The 23,652-nt window shown below is 41.4% G+C and overlaps 1 protein-coding gene across 2 annotated transcripts in view; it reads right to left on the bottom strand.

Moving 5' to 3' along the window:
• Positions 1-23,652, bottom strand: part of LOC124711990 (methionine--tRNA ligase, cytoplasmic) — a 122,132-nt gene that overhangs the window by 27,637 nt on the left and 70,843 nt on the right. For both annotated transcript variants that reach the window (XM_047242275.1, XM_047242274.1), the window contains exons 11-15: positions 21,413-21,577; positions 21,017-21,236; positions 13,743-13,956; positions 4,584-4,820; positions 1,005-1,188 (exon numbers count right to left, since the gene is read on the bottom strand). In XM_047242275.1, coding sequence (XP_047098231.1) covers positions 1,005-1,188; positions 4,584-4,820; positions 13,743-13,956; positions 21,017-21,236; positions 21,413-21,577 — 1,020 coding nt within the window. The remainder of the gene's footprint in view (positions 1-1,004; positions 1,189-4,583; positions 4,821-13,742; positions 13,957-21,016; positions 21,237-21,412; positions 21,578-23,652) is intronic.

Raw genomic sequence — 23,652 nt, 5'->3', positions numbered from 1 at the left:
CATATTGTTCATCAGTTTAGGATCCTTACCATGTAGAACTGACACAACTGCTTAGTTGGTGCGAGAGCGTTACAGAGATGTCCAACAAACTCCAGTGACAGACACTACAAGAGAGCTGTTGTGCATCATGAAGACGTTTATTAGTGAAATTTTGAGAGAGCAGTTTTCAGGAAGAGTCAGATCACATATTACTTCTTAACACAGACTTCTTATGAAATGACCACAACAAGAATACAGAGGCTTACCAAGAGTCGTTCTTCTGATGCCTTATTTGTCAGTGAAACAGGGAAGGGAGATCAGTCAGTGGAACCAGAATTATCCTCTGTCACACACCGTTAGGTGGCTTGTGGAGTATGATGTAGACGTAAAAATCATAGAATGTATCTTATGTCTTCGTATTATGTCAGAGGAACAGTGGAGTTATAATGCAATTGCAGCAGTGAATAAAGACTTGAGGCAGAGTGGGATAAATGATAAGGATAAATGATAATGAAATTGTCAAATGAAGCTGTCTTGAAAGAGCACAAAAAAGCAATAGCATAATATATGAATTGTGCGGTAACTTCTACACAGGCTATTATGTGGCCAGGAACAATACCCAGATATACACCCACATGAATGGCTGTTGCCACACTGTGGCCAAGAGCATAGTTGACTATCTAGTGTCAGAAAATGCTGCTGAGCTTTTCTTGATCAACCTAGTGACTGCTTCACACCCAATATGGCTTCACGGCCTCCACCCCTCACTCCCACACCAATTTCGGTTGGGAACTGTCCATACAACATATAATTCAATCCTACTTTCCTCCTGGCCTCAATCTCTGCTAACTCCATACCTTGCCTACCTTCACTCCTGGCACCTATTTCACTCATTCCACAACACTCAACTTTCCTCCTTCCAGCGCACTCTATGCCACAATGAATCGCACAAAACTCTCCTTGCATGAAAGTTTCATCTTAATGTTTACTGCGAGAAAAATGCATATATGATGTAAATGTCTTACCTGCCCAATTTTATGTCCTGGGGGAAGCAGAACACAAACCTCCTTTGAAATATATTGTATGTGCTCTGGTGCATTGAGCTGAGTATCCAATGTACGTGATGTCTCAGGCATATATGGTTTCAAAAGAACAGCCAGCAGTGCTGCAATGTTGGCGCAGAGGCCAACTACAGTGCCTGCTCGTACCCTGCAATAACAAATCAATAACAAATGGTAACATGTGCTGCGAGGCTCTAGTCATTAGTCTTCAGTTTGCAAGAAAATATTTCTCTAGAATATCAAATATATGTCCATTAAAGATGAATTGTGTGGCATGAAGAAGTTACTTATATTGTCAATGTGCAGTCTCATTCACAAGTGTATAAGCTCAAAGTTGGATAGTGCCTAGCAATGTAGTAGGCTTGGCCAGCTAGCTGGTCAGTGGTATCTTACATGACTATTTTGATGTTGATGTATACTGACAAAACAGACCAACAATGAAATTTTTTTTTAATCAAGCTGACTTACTTTTCTGGTGTCTAGTGTACTAAATCCTAATATAATATCAAAACAGTTGTATCTCCATCCTTTCTTACAATTACCAGTTAATATTTTTTAAATACATTGTTAGTTTTTTTGATTATATAACATATTTTTTCAAGTAGCAATAACATGAACAGAAACCTTGGCAAAGTGAAATGTCTTGTTTACCTCAACAATACATATACCCATAGAGTAGATGTAACAATTTCGGAGGGGTATGTATCTATTGCGCCAGCAGCCTTTTCAGTAGTAGCATGCGCAACAGTCTGGATAACTGACTGATCTGGCATTTTTTGAACATTATACAACATGGTCTTGCTGTGATGATACTGTGAAAGGCTGAAGGAAAGGAGAAACTACAGCTGTTATATTTCTGAGGACATGCACCTCCACTGCATGGTGTGGCGAGCTATATTAAATCAGTCTTCAGACTAGAGAACATGACAGGAACACAATAATATGAAGCTAAACTTCCTATGGCGGTGGTGCTAATATTTATCAAATATTGTAACTATTATGATAAAGAACAAACAAAAAATTACCACCTGTGCATAGTAAGTTGGGCCCAATAAAATACTATGTGAAAACCTTACCTGAAAATGGACAATGTTTCCAGTATTTGTCAGAAAGATCCTCATGTACCACAAGCAGTTACAGGTAGGCCTCACGAAAGCTGAATATGTCTTGGAATGGCAGCCCTCTGGAACTTAGCTTCACTCCACAGTACCTAGGAATAACACTGGACCACTCCCTCACCTTCATCCAACACTGTTCCAGCATCAAATAGAAAACCACCATTTGGAATAACATCTCGAGAAAGTTAAGAGATACAAAATGGGGAGGTAATCCACTAGTTCTTAGAACCATTACTTTTGCCCTGTGCTGTTCTGAAGTAGAATATGCCTTTTCTGGTTGGTATAAATTATCTCATGCCAAAACTGTGGAACCTGCTCCGAACAAAGCTTGCAGGCTAATTATGGGGTGCTTAAAACCTATCCCTGCTGAGAAGATTTACTGTGTTGCCAGTATTGTAACATCAAACACTCATGAACAATGGAAGGCCATCCTCAGCCTGGCAAGAATAACTTTCCTTCTAACATGTGAACTTTTGAATGCCCCCCCACCGACAAGGAAATACATTTTAGATACAAATCCTTACAACATAATTGGATGACACCATGAGAATATCTTCCATCCAGGTACAACAAGGGTTGGAGTATTTGAGGCTCCTTTAACCGATTAAGAACTGGTATCAGTAGGCTGAAGTCCTCCCTTGAATTACAGGGTTTCACATCAGAGGATAGCAAGTGTGAGTGTGGAGAATTACAAACTGTGGAACATCTGTGCTAGCACCCTCTTTGACCATTTACCTGTTCAATGTAGCATCTATGTGTGCAAACAATAGTGCCCTAGGTGTGGCTATATTTTGGACAAATGTCATATGACTTGCAAATTTGGTTGAGGATATTTTGAATTTTTTTTCTTTCTTTTTGAAACTGTAATCTATGAAATGAACGCAAAGAAGAGTGCAGTAAAGAATCCGTATAAAGTCACTGACATGAAACTAGGGATTTTAAAAGCTTCCGAGATTAATCCAATTACAATGTTAGAAATGTGCCAGCAGATGCCAGAAAATGTCCATTAGGAAGACATCAGAGCTTCAATTTTCCAAATATGAGAGTGCAATTTATGTGAATTAAGGTACAAAAGAAGAAGGAAGTCTGCAAAAAGGGAATAAGGTCTTGTGCTTTACGATTCTTATTTCTTTGGTGAAATGCCTCAATTAAAAAAGTAAAACATATTTTAATATGTCTTTGACAAACTGCATACCGCCAATGTATCAGATGTTCTACAGAATGCTCAAAGCAGAAACTGAAGAACCTCTAACACTGAGGATACTTAACGATGGAAAGTCCAGTATGGAATAACAACAATATTGTGAAATGGATAGATTGCTTCTCACCACACAGATGAGACAGTGAATCACAGACAGGCAGAATGGAATGACTGCTAAACATTTAAGCTTTCAGGCAAAAAGTTCTTCTTCAGAAGTAGAAAACACCCACATTCATAAAAGCACAACTCTTACCCAATTGGCCACTGTCTTCAGCTGCTGTAGCCAGATGAAGGAGATCTTTTTGTCCAAAAGTTTAAAGGTTCAGCAGTCTTTCTATTGTGCCTATCTGTAACTCACCTATGTGGTGAGTAGCGATCTAGCCTTCACATGATACTTCAGATACTGATTGTGACACGATTCTTGAAGATGTTTAATAGACACACAAGCTTCTGTAATTTCATTATCCCCACTTTAAATCTTGTGTATCCTTTGTGTAACAAAATTAAGAAATTGCAGACTTAAGAAAGAACTTTTGGGTAACCAAAATTTGGAAAAACTTCTTTCTTCTTGAAATTAACATCAACTGACATGGACCCATGTTGCACAGAGCCATTTCAGCAGAGATCATGGATGAACTGTGCCCATACAAAAGCATGCGAAAATAAAGGGGGCAAGTGTACAGACAACTGAAGGGATATGTATATTTAGTAAATATAATCAGAGTGGGCCAACAAAAGGTTGCTGGAAAGAGCATGGGAAAGAGTTTCACATAAGAGAAGAAAGTGGGTGTATCTGCTAGAAGCTGGCATGAAGACAATCACGTTGTGATAACCAGGATAGAACTCCAACAAGTGGTTTGGCACAGTAGGAGCAAGTGGAAGTCAGAAAGCTAGAAGCGATGACAGCCACAAAAAGTTTCGCACTTGTGTCTGCAAAAAATCTAAATTGATTTCTAATTTTTTTCTGTGAGAGATGTTACCTGTATAATGTTCTGTTCATAATTTGAAAAATATTTCTCCGAATTAGTAAATTCTGAAATTAAAGAGAATCAATAATTTGTTACATGCAAAAACACTTTCATGGTGTAGAGAATTAGACAAATTGCGCATACAGTGTACTCCCAATTATTCGTGTGTGTGATTATATTCATTCATCTTCTCCCCCACATTACGCCGAATAATCGCGAGTATACTGTATATAACACAGACAATATGTTAATATACCTGTCAGTTTCAGATCCTTTCACCAACACCCAAGGCTGCTGACTCTGCATGAACTGGTTTCCATGTCGACTGATTGCAAGGATGTGACGAATACCATCTCTGAGTCGGGCAGACTCAAGAGAAGCAATGTACCCCTGCAATTCACGAGTGATATGTGCCAGCAATGTCAGCTCAACTTGCGTGATTTCTATACATGGTACTTCACCTCCAAAGAACTTTTCTACAAACGACAGTGCCCTTGAAAGTAAAAACAAAGTTTCTTAGTGAATGAATATAAATCTAAATCAAAATTGAGTTTTAATGATTGTTAGAATACATTTGAATAGGTTTCAGCAGCCAGTCAGTTGACATAAACATTTTATGGGTACAGCATTGAAGAACCGATTTAAAGGTTTCCTTCTATGCTCCTAAGGGGGCATGTATGTCTATAGAGGCACGGTAATTAATAGAAACAACAAGAAATAACAAGGCATCCTGAAACAGGTAAGCGCGGTGGTTTGAAGACATTATTTCTATAAGTTAACAAATACAATAACAAGATTTTAAACATGGCTGAAACAGCAACTGTTGATATTCTTCACGATAAAGGATGACAGCCAAAGCAGTTGCAGGATAATAATTTATTAAAATTCTTGACCAAGGTTTCGGTATATATAAATATACCTTCATCAGAAGTAAAAAATCCTGAACAGGAAGACACTTTCATTAGAAAAACCTTAGCATCGGAAATAAACACTAGAGCTTAAGTAACAGTGAAATTACCAGAGCAAAACAGGAACAAAATCTTTTAGTTACTTACTAAAATTACATTATGCAATGGAGATTAATAAGACAAATGTGCCAAAGGCGTCGTCAGTAATTAAGACATCTTCTCCATTTGTACAGCATGACTATGGGCAAAGGGTCAATGCGAACAGTTTAGCACCAGTACTTCGCCTATGAACTATCGAGACAAGAATGTGAAAGCACTAGGGCAGATGGTTTCGCCGAGAGAGGGCACTTGTGGTGTGCCAGACATTCGCATATATTAAAATCCATGGATACCTACATAAGCGCATCAAAATTATTAAAAGTTGTGCTAATTCAAATCTTCTGTCTTAATAAATAAAACATATCAGACCATTTAAAAACATTTATGTAAAATAGAAAATATGGAACCAATTTACCTGTGTCCTAGTGTCAAACAGATGAAGCTTGCGCTATGGAACACATCTAATGAGAGAGGGCACTAGTGTAATGCGCGAGAATCTCGCGTAACGTAGGGGGTGAAATACATACTAGCGAAAACAACCAAAATGTTACAGTAAAACGAAACCATCTGTCATTGCGAATAAAAACATACTAGTCAATAAACCACACATACACATCGAAAATCACAAACAGCAAACATCAAAAATATGTAAAACTTTTTCTGATAATATTATCCCAATAGATTCTTGTCATCCTCAAACTCACAAAATCGCCTTCTTTCATTCTGCAGTTCATCGTGCTGTGAGCACACCTTTAGAACAAAATTGTTTAGAAAAAGAAATATCTTTATTAAAATCAATGGCTACTAACAATGGATACGACTCTAAATTAATTGACCAAATTGTTAAGAAAAAAACAGCTTTAAAATGTTCAACTTTAGGAGACAACAGGGCGAAAAAGAATGAGGGTAATAACTTTATTTCAAATCCATTTTTGGGGAACATATCATATAAGATAAGAAGACTTTTACAGAAACAATACGGTTATAGAGTTGCATTTTCCACAAATGATAGCCTGAAACAAAGAGTAATTGATACTATTGGAGCACGGGAAGAACTCGGCACTAAATCCGGTGTATACAAAATTACTTGTAATGACTGCCCAAACTATTACATTGGACAGACAGGTAGACCCATTAAAGTAAGGTATAAAGAACACATGCTAGGTAAAAATGAGGAAATCGTACATAATTCCACGTTTGCCGAACATCTATGGCTCTTACAGCATACGCCACGTAAACTAGATGACATAGAATTGCTTCATGAAACGAATAAGGGTTACAAACTGGACTTGCTTGAAGAATTAGAGATTTTCAAGCAACTGTCTCTAAAAGATGGTTTTGTTCTTAATGAACAGGTGCAGCTTAGAAACAAATACTTTTTAGACAGTTTCAAACCCTTCCTTGCCTTAATGTAATATAGTCTGGCTGACTAGAAGTTAGTTTTCTTGCTTGTTGATGCCGGTGAAATGCGCTTTACCTGTCTTGTTGGGATTTTACGTATTTTTTATGTTTGCTGTTTGTGATTTTCGATGTGTATGTGTGGTTAATTGACTAGTATGTTTTTAAACGCAATGACAGATTGTTTCGTTTTACTGTAACATTTTGGTTGTTTTCGCTAGTACGTATTTCACCGCCTACGTTACGCGAGATTCTCGTGCATTACACTAGTGCCCTCTCTCGTTACATGTGTTCCATAGCGCAAGCTTCATCTGTTTGACACTAGAACACAGGTAAATTGGTTCCATATTTTCTATTTTACATAAATGTTTTTAAATGGTCTGATATGTTTTATTTATTAAGACAGAAGATTTGAATTAGCACAACTTTTAACAATTTTGATGCGCTTATGTAGGTATCCATGGATTTTAATATGCGCGAGTGTCTGGCACATACCACAAGTGCCCTCTCTCGGCGAAACCATCTGCCCTAGTGCTTTCACATTCTTGTCTCGATAGTTCATAGGCGAAGTACTGGTGCTAAACTGTTCGCATTGACCCTTTGCCCAGTCATGCTGTACAAATGGAGAAGATGTCTTAATTACTGACGACGCCTTTGGCACATTTGTCTTATTAATCTCCATTGCATAATGTAATTTTAGTAAGTAACTAAAAGATTTTGTTCCTGTATTACTCTGGTAATTTCACTGTTACTTAAGCTCTAGTGTTTATTTCCGATGCTAAAGTTTTTCTAATGAAAGTGTCTTCCTGTTCAGGATTTTTTACTTCTGATGAAGGTATATTTATATATACCGAAACCTTGGCCAAGAATTTTAATAAATTATTATCCTGCATCTGCTTTGGCTGTCATCCTTTATCGTGAAAAATACAATAACATTTAATGAGTTAATACCTGTTAATCAAGGGAGGCCCTTGCTCATGGCAGAGTCTTTGAACAGAGTGGACTATGAATAGTTTACAGTACTTTGTTCAGCAGTGTCTGGGGGCACGAGAAGACATGCACCAAGAGGAGGAACGTCAATGCAGGGTATCACTGGAACAATGTCTGTAAGAAAGTCTCATGAATCCACAGGAAAAGAAGAGAGGCAGTTTTAGAATGAGACAGACTCGCCTGGCAGTCAAGGGAACCAGTATGGTCACAGAGAAAATTCGTTGAACTGGGAGAAGAGACAGCTTGAGTGATGGAACGGCATGCATCGCAGTATAAGCTCTGCCTCTGGCGGAGGTGACCAGCAAGGGTGCACGGAAGGTGTGGTGGTACCAGGGCCGGCAGGCACTGCGCTGATCACTGGTTTTCAGTTACCACAGCTCGTTCTCTGCTACTACAAGTGGAGGCAAACGGAAGGAGTTGCAACAGCACTGTGTCATATTATAAAAAAAAAACCATTACTGGTGAAATCAACGTCCCAGTCACAGTCACAGTGACAGAAACATTGGTTTCCCCAGTAGTAGTTCTTATATGATGCAATACCCTATCCTCAAAACTTTAACATCTATTGTTAGTAAGATTGTAATTTATGACTATGAAAATTTTAATACACAGTAAAACAGTGCAGGAATGTTTCAAGTTTGAATGACAAATATATATACAGAAAGAGAACTATTTAATAAACACCAGGGAAAGCATGTTACAGTTAACATGCTATAATGAGTGCAAACTGAGAGAGTACATCACTCAATTTTTGAAACAGATATAAATAATAATACAAATACCAGTAAGGAATAAAATGAAATTTTGAAGACGGGAGTCAATAATAGCAGAGTTCACAGGTAGAAGAAAAATAGCTGGAAAGGAACAATATAAAAGAACTGAAAAGCTACAAGCAGGCCATCATATTTGCATCTGAGCTGTCACTAGGACTGAAAAAGCTCTGGGGATCAGTTGATACGTCCAAGATGAGAGTTAGCCACATGGTGAACACTGAAATCCCAAGTCCAACGGCAGGCATAAGGATAGTAAAAGCACCTTGACCTAAATGCTGAACACAGTAAAAAAGTGGTCATGTAGGAATGATTACTACCAGTACCCGCTGAGCTATATTAAAATAAAGTACACCACTGGAAATGAAATTTCAAGGAGGAAGTGATCTGATAAAAAACTGATATCTGCCCAATAAAAACAGACACAGAGTACAATGAAGTGTGTGTCAATAGACCGTATTTCTCAAGTGCTATCATATGGTATATGCTGTTGTGATCTTCAGTCCAAATGGTTTTCTCACTGCTGTCAGTTTGGACATCATCAGCTACTTTACTGTCCAAATATAAAAACTAATCTACTACTTTTAGTGTCTTATTTTCTTGTCTAATTCCTTCATAATCAGTTGATTTAACTGGGCTACATTCCATTACCCTTGTTTTGGTTTTGTTGATGTTGATCTTATAACTTCCTTTCAAGACACTATCCACTCCTTTCAACTGCTCTTCCAAGTCCTTTCCTGCCTCTGATAGAATTACAATGCCATCGGTAAACCTTGAAGTTTTTATTCTTTCTCCCTGAACATTAATTCACTTCGCAAATTTTTCCTTGTCTTCCTTTACTGTGCGCTCAATGTACAGATTGAATAACATTGTATTACAGCCTTGTCTAACCCTCAACCACTGCTTCCCTTTCATGTCCTTTGACTCTTGTAATTGCCATCTGGTTTTCATACAAGCTGTAAACAAACTTTTCACTCCATGTATTTTATCCCTGAAACCTTCATAATCTCAGAGAATACATTCCGTCAACATTGACAAAAAGTTTTCCCCATATCAACAAATGCTACAAACATACATTTGCCTTTCTTTAAACTATCTTCTAAGGTAAGTTGTACTGTCAGTATAGCCTCTTGAGTTCCTACGTCTCTTCTGAACCAAAACTGAGCTTTCCTGAGGCCGGCATCTACCAGGTTTTACATTCTTTTGTACACAATTTTGTCTCAGTATTTTGCAATCATGACTTATGAGACTGACTGACTGGTAGTTTTCACAGCTGTCAGCACCTGCCTTCTTTGGAATTGGAATTACCACAGTCTTCTTGAAGTCTGAGGCTATTTCGCGTGTCTCATATACCTTACATACCAGGTGGTATCGTTATACTATGGCTGGTTCTTCCAAAGATCTCAGTAATTCTGAGACAATGTTGTCTACTCCAGGTCCCTTTTTTGAGTGCGCTGTCAAACTCTTCTCCCTATATCATATCTCCCCTCTCATCTTCAGCCACTTTCTCTTCCCTCTATATAATATTGCCTTCAAGTTCATTCCACTTGTATAGGCTTTCTACATATTCCTTCCAATTTTCAGCTTTCAACTCTTTGCTTAGTACTGGCTTGTCATCCAAGCTCTTTACATTCATGTTGCTACTTCGCTTTCCTCCAAAGGTCTCTCTAATTTTCCTATAGGCAAGGCAGCATCTCTCTTTCCCCCAGTTACACATTCTTTTACAGCTTTGCATTTTTTGACTAACCATTCCTACTTTGACAGGTTGCACTTTCTGTCAATCTCATTTTTAGATATCTCTCTATACCCTTTTACCTACATCATTTACTGCAAATTGTGTGTGTGTGTGTGTGTGTGTGTGTGTGTGTGTGTGTGTGTGTGTGTGTGTGTGTGTGTACGAACTTTGATTGTGAGGAAGGTGTTTGGCAGGATTCAAGATAAGAACACAGTAAAATGGAGAATATTAACAAACAAAGTAGTACATGAACTATATATAAAACCAGACATCATATCCAAAATTAAGACTTTGTTGGAATGTATACACACTTTGAGCCCCAGCAGAAAGAAAAATATATAAATATGTACAAAACTTTCTCAAAGGAGAACACGTGACAGAAGACAAAGTTTATGCTACTTCAACAACATCATAGAAGATATAAATATCTTACCTGTGATGAACTAGAAAATTCACTACCTGGAATAGCATTGTAATGTCAGCTGTGAAGGGCCTTCATAGCTTGTGAAGGCTAATTACAACAACAACAACAACAACAACAATAATAATAATAATAATAATTAACTTAATTAACATCAACAGCAGTATGCACACCATTACTAAACATTGGTCTTTAATTCACAAATAATTAACAGCATATGATAGGATTAACAGACATAAAGTAATTACAATATAGCTTTGAATTTGGATATTATATGTGTGTAATGTAATTACTGACTCCAACAACTTTATGATGCTCTTTAGCTTAGTTACTGGCAATAGGTGCCACACAAGTAAATTCCGACAACATGAAAAAAATATATTAAAAATGTTTTTCGAGTATTACCTTGCATGCTTGTCAAGTAATGATATCAAACATTCTGATTTTTTCCCATAAAACTGTTATAGGTTGCAAACAAAGTCACATCGTGCAATGTTTCAGCCACCATTGCAAATGACCTTCACCAGGGTATGCAATACCATTCAGGCAATCCAACTTTTCTCTCTTATACGTCTTCACTATTGTCCTGATAATTACTTCAAAGAAGGAGGCAGGGGCAGGGAGGGGGAGGGATAGCAGGGTAGGGGTGGGTGACAGTAAAGTGCTGCCTGTTGGAGCATACAGGTACGAGGTGGAGAGAGGGTAGGGCAGCTAGGTGTAGTCACCCACCACTTCCCAAAGTCCATCCATCCGGCCACAGAGGAGCATTCCCCTCCTGACTCAGTACCACCCAGGACTGTAGTAGCTGAATCACATTCTTCTCCAGGGTTTCAATTACCTCTCGTCATGCACTGAAATGAGGAATATCCCATCCACTATCCTTCCCACCCCTTCCATAGTGGTATTCCACCACCTACCAAACTTACATAATATCCTCTTCCACCCCTACACAATACTCTTCTCCCAATCCCCTTACCTCATGGCTCAAATCCCTATAATAGACTTAGATGCAAAACCTGTCCTATACATCTTCCCACCACTACCTACTCCAGTCCGGTCACTCCTGTCCCATCAAAAGCAGGGCTACCTGTGAGACTAGTTGAGACCAGCCACATGATCTACAAGCTAAGCTGCAACCACGTGTTCCATTCTACATGGGTGTGACAACAAACAAGTTGTCTGTCCGGATGAATGGCAACGAACAAACTGTGACCAAGAAACAGCTAGACCACCTCATTGCTGAGCATGTACCCAACACAATGTTCTTCATTTCAATGTCTGCTTCACAGCTTGTGCCATCTGAATCCTTCCCACCAACACCAGCTTTTCTGAACTGTGCATGTGGCCTCAACCTTTATTGGTCATTGTCTTTACCCACTAGCCTCTTTCCTGTTTTCATTCCAGGACTACACGGCCCTCTATGCTAGCTCCACCCCTCACCCCCACCCTGCCGACCACCGCTCTCTGTCTAACCTCTACATTGCATCTAGTTGCCCTACCCTCTCTCTATCTCGTCCCTGTAATCTCCCATAGGCATAACTTTATTGTCCTCCAGTCCCACCCTGCTATCCCTCCCACTCCCTGCCCCAGCCTCCTCCTTACACCCCCACCACCCTGTTGCTTCACCACCCTGTTGCTTCTTCCATGATGCGCTGCTACTCAGTCTGGCCTTGGCAGCCAGAAAATGTGGTGTGTGTGAGTTGTGCGTGTGTTGTGTGTGTGTGTGTGTGTGTGTGTGTGTGTGTGTGTGTGTGAGAGAGAGAGAGAGAGAGAGAGAGAGAAAGAGGCGGGGGGGGGGGGGGGGGGGGGGGGGGCATATTTCCGACGAAGGCCTCGTTGACTGAAAATTCACTTCTTTTACAGTCTTTTTGTTGTGCTTATCTGTGACTCAGCATCTCTGCTATATGGTGAGTAGCAACTATCTCTTTCATAATATTGTTACATTTCATCCTGGATTTTCCATTGTTTGATTTCACATAACACATTTTTTTTTTTTTTTTTTTTTTTTTTCATTCCAGTTATGAAAGCATACAAATTTAGATACTGACTCTTGTTTGTCCCTGCGATGAATGATGTTATATACTTCTGCCTGCAACCAGTCACATTCAAATGTTTTTCTCTCTCACCTTGGCATAATGTAATTGACTTCGGTCTTTCATTTACCATCTAGTGGCCTACTTACTTGAGTCTAACACAAAGCACATGTATGTGCTATAAAATAAGACAAAACTTGTAATAACATAACATACTGTGTTAATGTCTGTTCCTTATTTCCAGCAGCTAGATGATTCAAATGGTGCTGCAAATTCAATACAACACTGAAGTCATAGTTGGCAGCAATTATTGTAAATGTCATCAGAAAAAGTTGAGCAGCAGAGACACCTTTAAAAGTAGACAAAGTCCTTCTCCAGATTTAAAAGAACACATACACGTTCAGAAATTCACTGTTATTGTCTTGCGGCATGATACTGTAGCACTACGCACATGCACTTCTTAGAAACACTTCTACTGTTTTCAAATGCTTACTTAGAGGACACAGCTCGCAATTAGTAAACACTTCTTGAGTTTGCACGTCCACATTTTTCAGACCTCATCATTTATGTTTTGGTCCAAGGACATATACTTTGCTAAGCTACGATTATCAAATACGTAATGCCTACCTGTATGAATTCAGTCTTTTTCTTTTGTGTTCTCTCACAAACTAGTATTTATCAGGAACAGAAAAATGTATATACAGAACTTCCAGTCAAGATTTTGCACAGTGCATTAAAACTGATGTGGATTTGTGTTTATATTGTAAAGCACTTAAATTTACAGAAGAAATTACTTCTACTGAGGAACACTATTCCATTAACTACTTGTTCTTTCTGAATATTAAGGGGTACACCTAATTCCATATCCTCTGCCAGATCTAATTTGTTTTCCATTTTTGAATAATGTAGAGTAGCTGTTTTGAGTAAACAAACCAAGTTATTAACAATTAATTAACCATGTGTCACCTCAACTTAGTTTATCTTAAATAAGGCAAAAAGTAGTTAAGTTTTGGAATAATATCATAACAAAATAAATAAACAATTAAAAATAAAATGCTTACCTATGAATGAAATTTCCCAAGTTGTTAAGAAGCTCTGAATTGTTTTTCATTGCTAAATCAGCCCAGCTAAAGCTAGAATCCTGAGATTCTGGTCTCACATAAAGGAGATAGAAACGCCAAATATCAGACGGAATGCCTGTCTCTTGAGCATCATTGCCAAAAACTCCCACTCCTCGGCTCTTCGAGAATTTGCCATCTTCATAATTTAAATATTCTGAAAAAAACGAGCACAATTAATGTAATGATAAGTGCCCTGTAACTATGACACTAATTTTATACTGTTCTACAAGTAAGACAGAAAGCTTATGGGACCGATTTTTTGTTGCAAGTTATTGATAGGGACAGGGAAGATTTGTTTTATGTTAAGGCCAAATTTGGTGTTATTTTTTTATCTAATTCCTGTAATTTTGTACCAGATTCGTTATTTATTTTTGCCATATTTGAGACCTATCACTCCCAAACACACACACACACACACACACACACACACACACATTCAGTGTTTTTTTTCCCTTTCTTTCTTTATCACCACATTCGGTATTGTTTTTTGCCACATTTGTTTTTGTTTTTTGCCACATTCAATTTTTTCTTTCTTTTTGCCAGTTTTCATGTTGTTTTCACTGTCGCATCAAAGTCCATTACATGGGACTTGAATTGTGATTTATACACAAACCTCGTCCTTGAGAAGATTAGAAGTCAAAATGCAACTTGAACATTCAATAACTATATGTTACTAACATTAGTAAACTATCATCCCCAGATTTCCAATTATTTGTACAGAAAAATTGCAAATTTTACAATACCTCACAAAAATTGCCGATTTCAAGTTGTTTCACTAAAATCAACTTACTTCAAGGTATTTTGCATTATCATTTTCGTGAAATGAGCTATGATTTTAAATACTAACAAAGAGATAGAGGGGCTGGCCAGTACTTACCTCAGCTCAGTACAGCCGATAGATACACATAAAACAGAACTGAAAATTTACATTCCTAGCTTTCGGAACTTTGTTCCTTCATCAGGGAGGAGAGAGGGGAAAAAAGGGAAGAAGGGAAAGTGGATTCAGTTACTCACAACCCAGGTTATGAAGCAACAGGGAAAGGTAAACAGGGAGGGTAGCAAGGATGGAGGCATGGTTGTCAGAGGGAAGCCAAAGATATTCTACTGTAAGTACTGTGCCAGCTTCAAACCAAAGAGGATGCATACAGAAGTAAAGAGGTATATAGTATAAAGATAAACACAACTATGTAGGATGAAAAGATGCGTGAATGGCTAAAGAGGAAAGGGAAAGAGGAGAAGACTGAAGAGTGAATGGGAGTGAGGTGGTTTAACGTAGGTTCAGTCCAGGGGGATGGCGGGATGAAAGGATGTGTTGGAGTGCAAGTTCCCATCTCCGCAGTTCAGAGGGACTGGTGTTGGGTGGGAGAAGCCAAATGGCACATACGGTGTAGCAGGTTCCTAGGTCCCTAGAATTATGCTGGAGGGCATGCTCCGCTACTGGGTATTGGGCATCTCCTAGGCGGACAGTTCGTCTGTGTCCGTTCATGCGCTCAGCCAGTTTGGTTGTTGTCATGCCGATGTAAAAGGCTGTGCAGTGCAGGCATGTCAGTTGATAAATGACATGTGTGGTTTCACACGTAGCCCTGCCTTGAATTGTGTATGTTTTACCAGTAGCGGGGCTGGAGTAGGTGGTTGTGGGGGGATGCATGGGGCAGGTTTTGCAGCGGGGTCGGTTACAGGGGTAGGAACCGCTGGGTAGAGAAGGTAGTCTGGGAATATTGTAGGGTTTAACAAGGATGTTACGGAGGTTAGGGGGGCGACGAAAGGCAACTCTGGGTGGTGTGGGGAGAATTTTGTCAAGGGATGATCTCATTTCAGGGGTTGACTTGAGAAAGTCATATCCCTGGCGGAGTAATTTGTTGATGTTTTCGAGGCCAGGATAATATTGGGTGACAAGGGGGATGCTTCTGTGTGGTCTGGGGGTGGGAACATTGTTGTTGGACGGGGAGGAATGTATTGCTCGGGATATCTGTTTGTGGACAAGGTCTGCAGGATAGTTGCGGGAGAGGAAAGCACTGGTCAGGTTATTGGTGTAGTTATTGAGGGATTCGTCACTGGAGCAGATACGTTTGCCACGAATACCTAGGCTGTAGGGAAGGGAGCGTTTGATGTGGAAAGGATGGCAGCTATCAAAGTGAAGGTACTGTTGTTTGTTTGTGGGTTTGATATGGACAGAGGTGTGGATGTGAGCTTCAACAAAATGAAGGTCAACATCCAGGAAGGTGGCTTGGGTTTTGGAGAAGGACCAGGTGAAATTCAGATTCGAAAAGGAGTTGAGGTTATGGAGGAAATTAAGGAGTGTTTCTTCACCATGAGTCCAGACCACAAAGATGTCATCTATAAACCTATACCAGGCCAGGGGAAGCAGCTGTTGGGTCTTCAGGAAAGCCTCCTCCATGCGGCCCATGAAGAGGTTGGCATAGGAAGGAGCCATCCTGGTTCCCATGGCCGTTCCCCTGATTTGTTTGTAGGTCTGGCCTTCAAAAGTGAAGTAATTATGGGTGAGGATGAAGTTGGTAAGTGTGATAAGGAACGAGGTTTTTGGAAGATCTTCGGGTGGGCGTTGGGAGAGGTAGTGCTCAAGGGCAGAGAGACCATGGGTATGTGGGATGTTTGTGTAAAGGGATGTAGCATCTATGGTGACAAGAAAGGTTTCAGGTGGGAGAGGAGTGGGAATGGATTTGAGGCGTTCTAGGAAGTGGTTTGTGTCTTTGATGTAGGATGGGAGTCTGCGGGTGATAGGTTGTAGGTGCTGATCTACCAGAGCTGAGATACGTTCAGTTGGGGATTTGAAGCCTGCTACAATGGGACGGCCAGGATGGTTCTCTTTGTGGATTTTGGGTAATAGGTAGAAGGTAGGGGTACGTGGCTCAGGTGGAGTGAGTAAGTCTATGGAAGCCGTTGTGAGGCCTTGTGAGGGACTTTGGATTTTTAGGATTTTTTGCAGCTCAGTCTGGATGGAGGGAATGGGATCCTGGGTGACAGCTTTGTAGGTTGAGGTGTCAGAGAGTTGACGCAGTCCTTCTGCCACATACTCCACACGGTCAAGTACGACAGTTGTGGAGCCTTTATCTGCCAGGAGGATGACAATGGAGTGGTCTATTTTCAGCTCCTTAATGGCACGGGATTCAGCTGGGGTGATGTTGGGGGTTGTCGGGATGTTCTTCAAGAAGGACTGGGAGGCAACACTGGATGTGAGGAATTCCTGAAATGTCTGCAAGGGATGGTTTTGGGGGAGGGGAGGAGGATCCCTTTGAGAAGGCAGTCGGAACTGTTCTAGACAGGGTTCAACACTGGGTCTAGTACTTGGGGGCTGTGTTTGGGTAGTGAAGTGATATTTCCAGTTGAGGTTCCGGGTGAATGAGAGGAGATCTTTAACCAGGGCAGTGTGGTTGAATTTAGGTGTGGGGCTAAAGGTTAAGCCTTTTGATAGAACAGATGTCTCTGGAGGAGAGAGGGATCTGGATGAGAGGTTTAGGACTGAATTGGGACTGGTGATATGTGGCATTTGACTGTGGTTATAGTTGAGATTTGGTCTGTGTGGGGTATGTGCTGGGATGGGGAGATTGAGTAGGGTGGCTAGGCTAGGTTTGTTGGCTATGAGGGGGGTTTGTTGAAGGTTCTGTTGTGGTTGGTGTTTGTGAGGGATAGGGAGAGGGACCCCACTTCTTAGGTGTTGCACTAGCAATGTGGATAGTTTTTTCAGGTGGTGTGTGGCATGGAACTCAAGTTTGCAGCTGGCTTCTAGGATGATGTTCCTCAGTGTGTTCTCCAAGCAAGGGTTTGAGAGGTGGAGGACTTTGAAGAGAGATAGGAGCTGTTGGGAGTGGTGGTTACATGAAGTAGTGTAGAGATTCAGGACAAGTTGGGTAAGGGCTAAGGATTGAAGGTTCTGGAAGTCCAGGAGAGACTGGTGGAAGGAGGAATTGCACCCGGAGATGGGAACTTTTAAGGTAAGCCCTTTAGGGGTAATTCCAAAGGTTAAGCAGGACTGGAGGAAAAGTATGTGGGATTGCAGTTTGGCTACGGTGAATGCATGTTTCCGGAATGAATGTAAATAATGTGGTATAGGATTAGGGTACATAGTGGGTAACTGGTGGGTAGGGAAATTAAATAACGAAAGTTGAAATAGTAATCATAAGAAGGAGTAACAGAGACATCTGTTCTATCAAAAGGCTTAACCTTTAGCCCCACACCTAAATTCAACCACACTGCCCTGGTTAAAGATCTCCTCTCATTCACCCGGAACCTCAACTGCAAATATCACTTCACTACCCAAACACAGCCCCCAAGTACTAGACCCAGTGTTGAACCCTGTCTAGAACAGTTCCGACTGCCTTCTCAAAGGGATCCTCCTCCCCTCCCCCAAAACCATCCCTTGCAGACATTTCAGGAATTCCTCACATCCAGTGTTGCCTCCCAGTCCTTCTTGAAGAACATCCCGACAACCCCCAACATCACCCCAGCTGAATCCCGTGCCATTAAGGAGCTGAAAATAGACCACTCCATTGTCATCCTCCCGGCGGATAAAGGCTCCACAACTGTCGTACTTGACCGTGTGGAGTATGTGGCAGAAGGACTGCGTCAACTCTCTGACACCTCAACCTACAAAGCTGTCACCCAGGATCCCATTCCCTCCATCCAGACTGAGCTGCAAAAAATCCTAAAAATCCAAGGTCCCTCACAAGGCCTCACAACGGCTTCCATAGACTTACTCACTCCACCTGAGCCACGTACCCCTACCTTCTACCTATTACCCAAAATCCACAAAGAGAACCATCCTGGCCGTCCCATTGTAGCAGGCTTCAAATCCCCAACTGAACGTATCTCAGCTCTGGTAGATCAGCACCTACAACCTATCACCCGCAGACTCCCATCCTACATCAAAGACACAAACCACTTCCTAGAACGCCTCAAATCCATTCCCACTCCTCTCCCACCTGAAACCTTTCTTGTCACCATAGATGCTACATCCCTTTACACAAACATCCCACATACCCATGGTCTCTCTGCCCTTGAGCACTACCTCTCCCAACGCCCACCCGAAGATCTTCCAAAAACCTCGTTCCTTATCACACTTACCAACTTCATCCTCACCCATAATTACTTCACTTTTGAAGGCCAGACCTACAAACAAATCAAGGGAACGGCCATGGGAACCAGGATGGCTCCCTCCTATGCCAACCTCTTCATGGGCCGCATGGAGGAGGCTTTCCTGAAGACCCAACAGCTGCTTCCCCTGGCCTGGTATAGGTTTATAGATGACATCTTTGTGGTCTGGACTCATGGTGAAGAAACACTCCTTAATTTCCTCCATAACCTCAACTCCTTTTCGAATCTGAATTTCACCTGGTCCTTCTCCAAAACCCAAGCCACCTTTCTGGATGTTGACCTTCATCTTGTTGAAGCTCACATCCACACCTCTGTCCATATCAAACCCACAAACAAACAACAGTACCTTCACTTTGATAGCTGCCATCCTTTCCACATCAAACGCTCCCTTCCCTACAGCCTAGGTATTCGTGGCAAACGTATCTGCTCCAGTGACGAATCCCTCAACAACTACACCAATAACCTGACCAGTGCTTTCCTCTCCCGCAACTATCCTGCAGACCTTGTCCACAAACAGATATCCCGAGCAATACATTCCTCCCCGTCCAACAACAATGTTCCCACCCCCAGACCACACAGAAGCATCCCCCTTGTCACCCAATATTATCCTGGCCTCGAAAACATCAACAAATTACTCCGCCAGGGATATGACTTTCTCAAGTCAACCCCTGAAATGAGATCATCCCTTGACAAAATTCTCCCCACACCACCCAGAGTTGCCTTTCGTCGCCCCCCTAACCTCCGTAACATCCTTGTTAAACCCTACAATATTCCCAGACTACCTTCTCTACCCAGCGGTTCATACCCCTGTAACCGACCCCGCTGCAAAACCTGCCCCATGCATCCCCCCACAACCACCTACTCCAGCCCCGCTACTGGTAAAACATACACAATTCAAGGCAGGGCTACGTGTGAAACCACACATGTCATTTATCAACTGACATGCCTGCACTGCACAGCCTTTTACATCGGCATGACAACAACCAAACTGGCTGAGCGCATGAACGGACACAGACGAACTGTCCGCCTAGGAGATGCCCAATACCCAGTAGCGGAGCATGCCCTCCAGCATAATTCTAGGGACCTAGGAACCTGCTACACCGTATGTGCCATTTGGCTTCTCCCACCCAACACCAGTCCCTCTGAACTGCGGAGATGTGAACTTGCACTCCAACACATCCTTTCATCCCGCCATCCCCCTGGACTGAACCTACGTTAAACCACCTCACTCCCATTCACTCTTCAGTCTTCTCCTCTTTCCCTTTCCTCTTTAGCCATTCACGCATCTTTTCATCCTACATAGTTGTGTTTATCTTTATACTATATACCTCTTTACTTCTGTATGCATCCTCTTTGGTTTGAAGCTGGCACAGTACTTACAGTAGAATATCTTTGGCTTCCCTCTGACAACCATGCCTCCATCCTTGCTACCCTCCCTGTTTACCTTTCCCTGTTGCTTCATAACCTGGGTTGTGAGTAACTGAATCCACTTTCCCTTCTTCCCTTTTTTCCCCTCTCTCCTCCCTGATGAAGGAACAAAGTTCCGAAAGCTAGGAATGTAAATTTTCAGTTCTGTTTTATGTGTATCTATCGGCTGTACTGAGCTGAGGTAAGTACTGGCCAGCCCCTCTATCTCTTTGTTAGTATTTGTTTCATATCTTATATGAGATTTTCCATTAATCATTTAGATCACCTATGATTTTAAATATCATATTGCAGGCTTCATTATGTCTTCTGTGCAAAAGATTTTGTTTGACACAAAAATTACTAACAGTGCATTGCTTCAAACTGACATCCAGTAACAATATTGCCTATCACTTTACCCATCCCATGCAAGCACTCTTCTGCTACATTTTTATCTCTCAAAGTTTCAACTTTACTGTAATTCAAGGCTTAACGTACTTAAACTTAACTACAGAAGACTGTGGAAGAACTTTACAATCTTACATCCTAAGCCAACAACCTAGGGTGAGAAACTACTCTGTTCACAGAAGAATCTTCTTTGACCGCCTATCATAATGAATACTCTTTTCTGCCAAACAGAAAATGATTCATGAAGAATCATTCCTCTGCCAAACTATCGCCTAAAATGAGTTACAAACCTGTGGCCATTATGTTAGTAGGGACAGTGTAGCCTTGATTTGCTCCAAGCAAGATAGCTGGGAACAGAACAGCATGAAAAGGAACATTGTCCTTTGCCATAAATTGATAGAGGCTAACAGGCACTTCCCTTTTTGGTTGCCACCACTGTTTCCACTCTGATGTGTAGCAGCTTGTAATGCTAATATAGCCAAGTGGAGCATCAAACCAAACATAAAATACCTATAAACAGAGATTCATGAACATTACATTCAATGAAAATAAATTGGATAACATAAAATTTAAAGCATGGAAAACAATGGTAAAAAAAAGTTTCTTTTATCCTATAGCAGTAAAATGAAAGTACTCTTAATAATCATAACTAAACCTTATGACTTGACCTTATGAGTGATAGCTACCTTATTTCTGTATCCATCTAGAGGCACAGGAATGCCCCATTTGAGATCCCGAGTGATGCAACGTGGCTTTAAGCCTTCCTTTAACCAGCTACGGGTAATAGTGCGTGCATTGTTTGACCATCCACCCCACACTTTCTCTCCCCAGTGCCTAATGAGTGGTTCAGTCTGTGGATACATAAACACTGTTTTTTATAGTAGAAACATAAAGTAACTAACAAGTGATTACTTTAGCATGAAAAATAATTTATGTTATGAGAAGTTACAAAAAAGTTATAATTTCTGTCAATTTATTACAACTTTAATGATATGAATTAATAGAGGGAAACATTCCACATGGGAAAAATATATCTAAAAACAAAGATGATGTGACTTACCAAACGAAAGCACTGGCACGTCGATAGACACACAAACAAACACAAACATACACACAAAATTCAAGCTTTCGCAACAAACTGTTGCCTCATCAGGAAAGAGGGAAGGAGAGGGAAAGACGAAAGGAAGTGGGTTTTAAGGGAGATGGTAAGGAGTCATTCCAATCCCGGGAGCGGAAAGACTTACCTTAGGGGGAAAAAAGGACAGGTATACACTCGCGCACACACACACACACACACACACACATATGCATCCACACATATATAGACACAAGCAGACATATTTAAAGACAAAGAGTTTGGGCAGAGATGCCAGTCGAGGCGGAAGTGCAGAGGCAAAGATGATGTTGAATGACAGGTGAAGTATGAGTGGCAGCAACTTGAAATTAGCGGAGATTGAGGCCTGGTGGGTAACGGGAAGAGAGGATATATTGAAGAGCAAGTTCCCATCTCCGGAGTTCGGATAGGTTGGTGTTGGTGGGAAGTATCCAGATAACCCGGACGGTGTAACACTGTGCCAAGATGTGCTGGCCGTGCACCAAGGCATGTTTAGCCACAGGGTGATCCTCATTACCAACAAACACTGTCTGCCTGTGTCCATTCATACGAATGGACAGTTTGTTGCTGGTCATTCCCACATAGAATGCATCACAGTGTAGGCAGGTCAGTTGGTAAATCACGTGGGTGCTTTCACACGTGGCTCTGCCTTTGATCGTGTACACCTTCCGGGTTACAGGACTGGAGTAGGTGGTGGTAGGAGGGTGCATGGGACAGGTTTTACACCGGGGGCGGTTACAAGGATAGGAGCCAGAGGGTAGGGAAGGTGGTTTGGGGATTTCATAGGGATGAACTAACAGGTTACGAAGGTTAGGTGGACGGCGGAAAGACACTCTTGGTGGAGTGGGGAGGATTTCATGAAGGATGGATCTCATTTCAGGGCAGGATCTGAGGAAGTCGTATCCAAACCCACCAACAAGCAACAGTACCTCCATTATGACAGCTGCCACCCATTCCACATCAAACGGTCCCTTCCCTACAGCCTAGGTCTTCGTGGCAAATGAATCTGCTCCAGTCCGGAATCCCTGAACCATTACACCAACAACCTGACAACAGCTTTCGCATCCCGCAACTACCCTTCCGACCTGGTACAGAAGCAAATAACCAGAGCCACTTCCTCATCCCCTCAAACCCAGAATCCCCCACAGAAGAAGAACCACAAAAGTGCCCCACTTGTGACAGGACTGCTAAACAAGTGAGTTTACACACACACGCGCACACACACACACACACACACACACACACACACACCAGCACAACTAACTCACATACACGATTAGACAGTAGTCGTGTGTGTGTGCGTGTGTGTGTGTGTGTGTGTGTGTGTGTGTGTGTGTGTGTGTGTGTGTTTTGCTTGCGTAAATCTCTCCCCCCCCTCCCCCCCCCCCCCTCTCTCTCTCTCTCTCTCTCTCTCTCTCTCTCTCTCTCTCTCTCTCTCTCTGTGTGTGTGTGTGGGGGGGGGGGGGCCACGTGCGCATGCGTGCGTTCGCTGTCTACTTTAGACGAAGGCCTTTTGACCAAAAGCTCACTTGTTTAGCAGTCTTTTTGATGTGCCTGTCCATGATTCAACATCCTCATCACAGTGATTAGCACTCTATCCTTTTCATAATATTGTCATTATTCCATTCTAGATTTTCCATTGTTTTATTTCTTCACATATATCTTGCATTTGTGAGATAAGCGTTTTCTCATTAGAAACTATTATATATCCTGCAACTCGAGCCTGCAAGAGTGAGTGAGTGTGTGTGTGTGTGTGTGTGTGTGTGTGTGTGTGTGTGTGTGTTTGAATCGGAAATCAACTGCAGCCACGAG

The sequence above is a fragment of the Schistocerca piceifrons genome, chromosome 8, assembly GCF_021461385.2.
Source record: "Schistocerca piceifrons isolate TAMUIC-IGC-003096 chromosome 8, iqSchPice1.1, whole genome shotgun sequence".
Taxonomy (NCBI): Eukaryota; Metazoa; Arthropoda; class Insecta; order Orthoptera; family Acrididae; genus Schistocerca; species Schistocerca piceifrons.
Note: the sequence above shows the minus strand (reverse complement) of the source record. Positions and strands in the feature narration are given on the sequence as shown.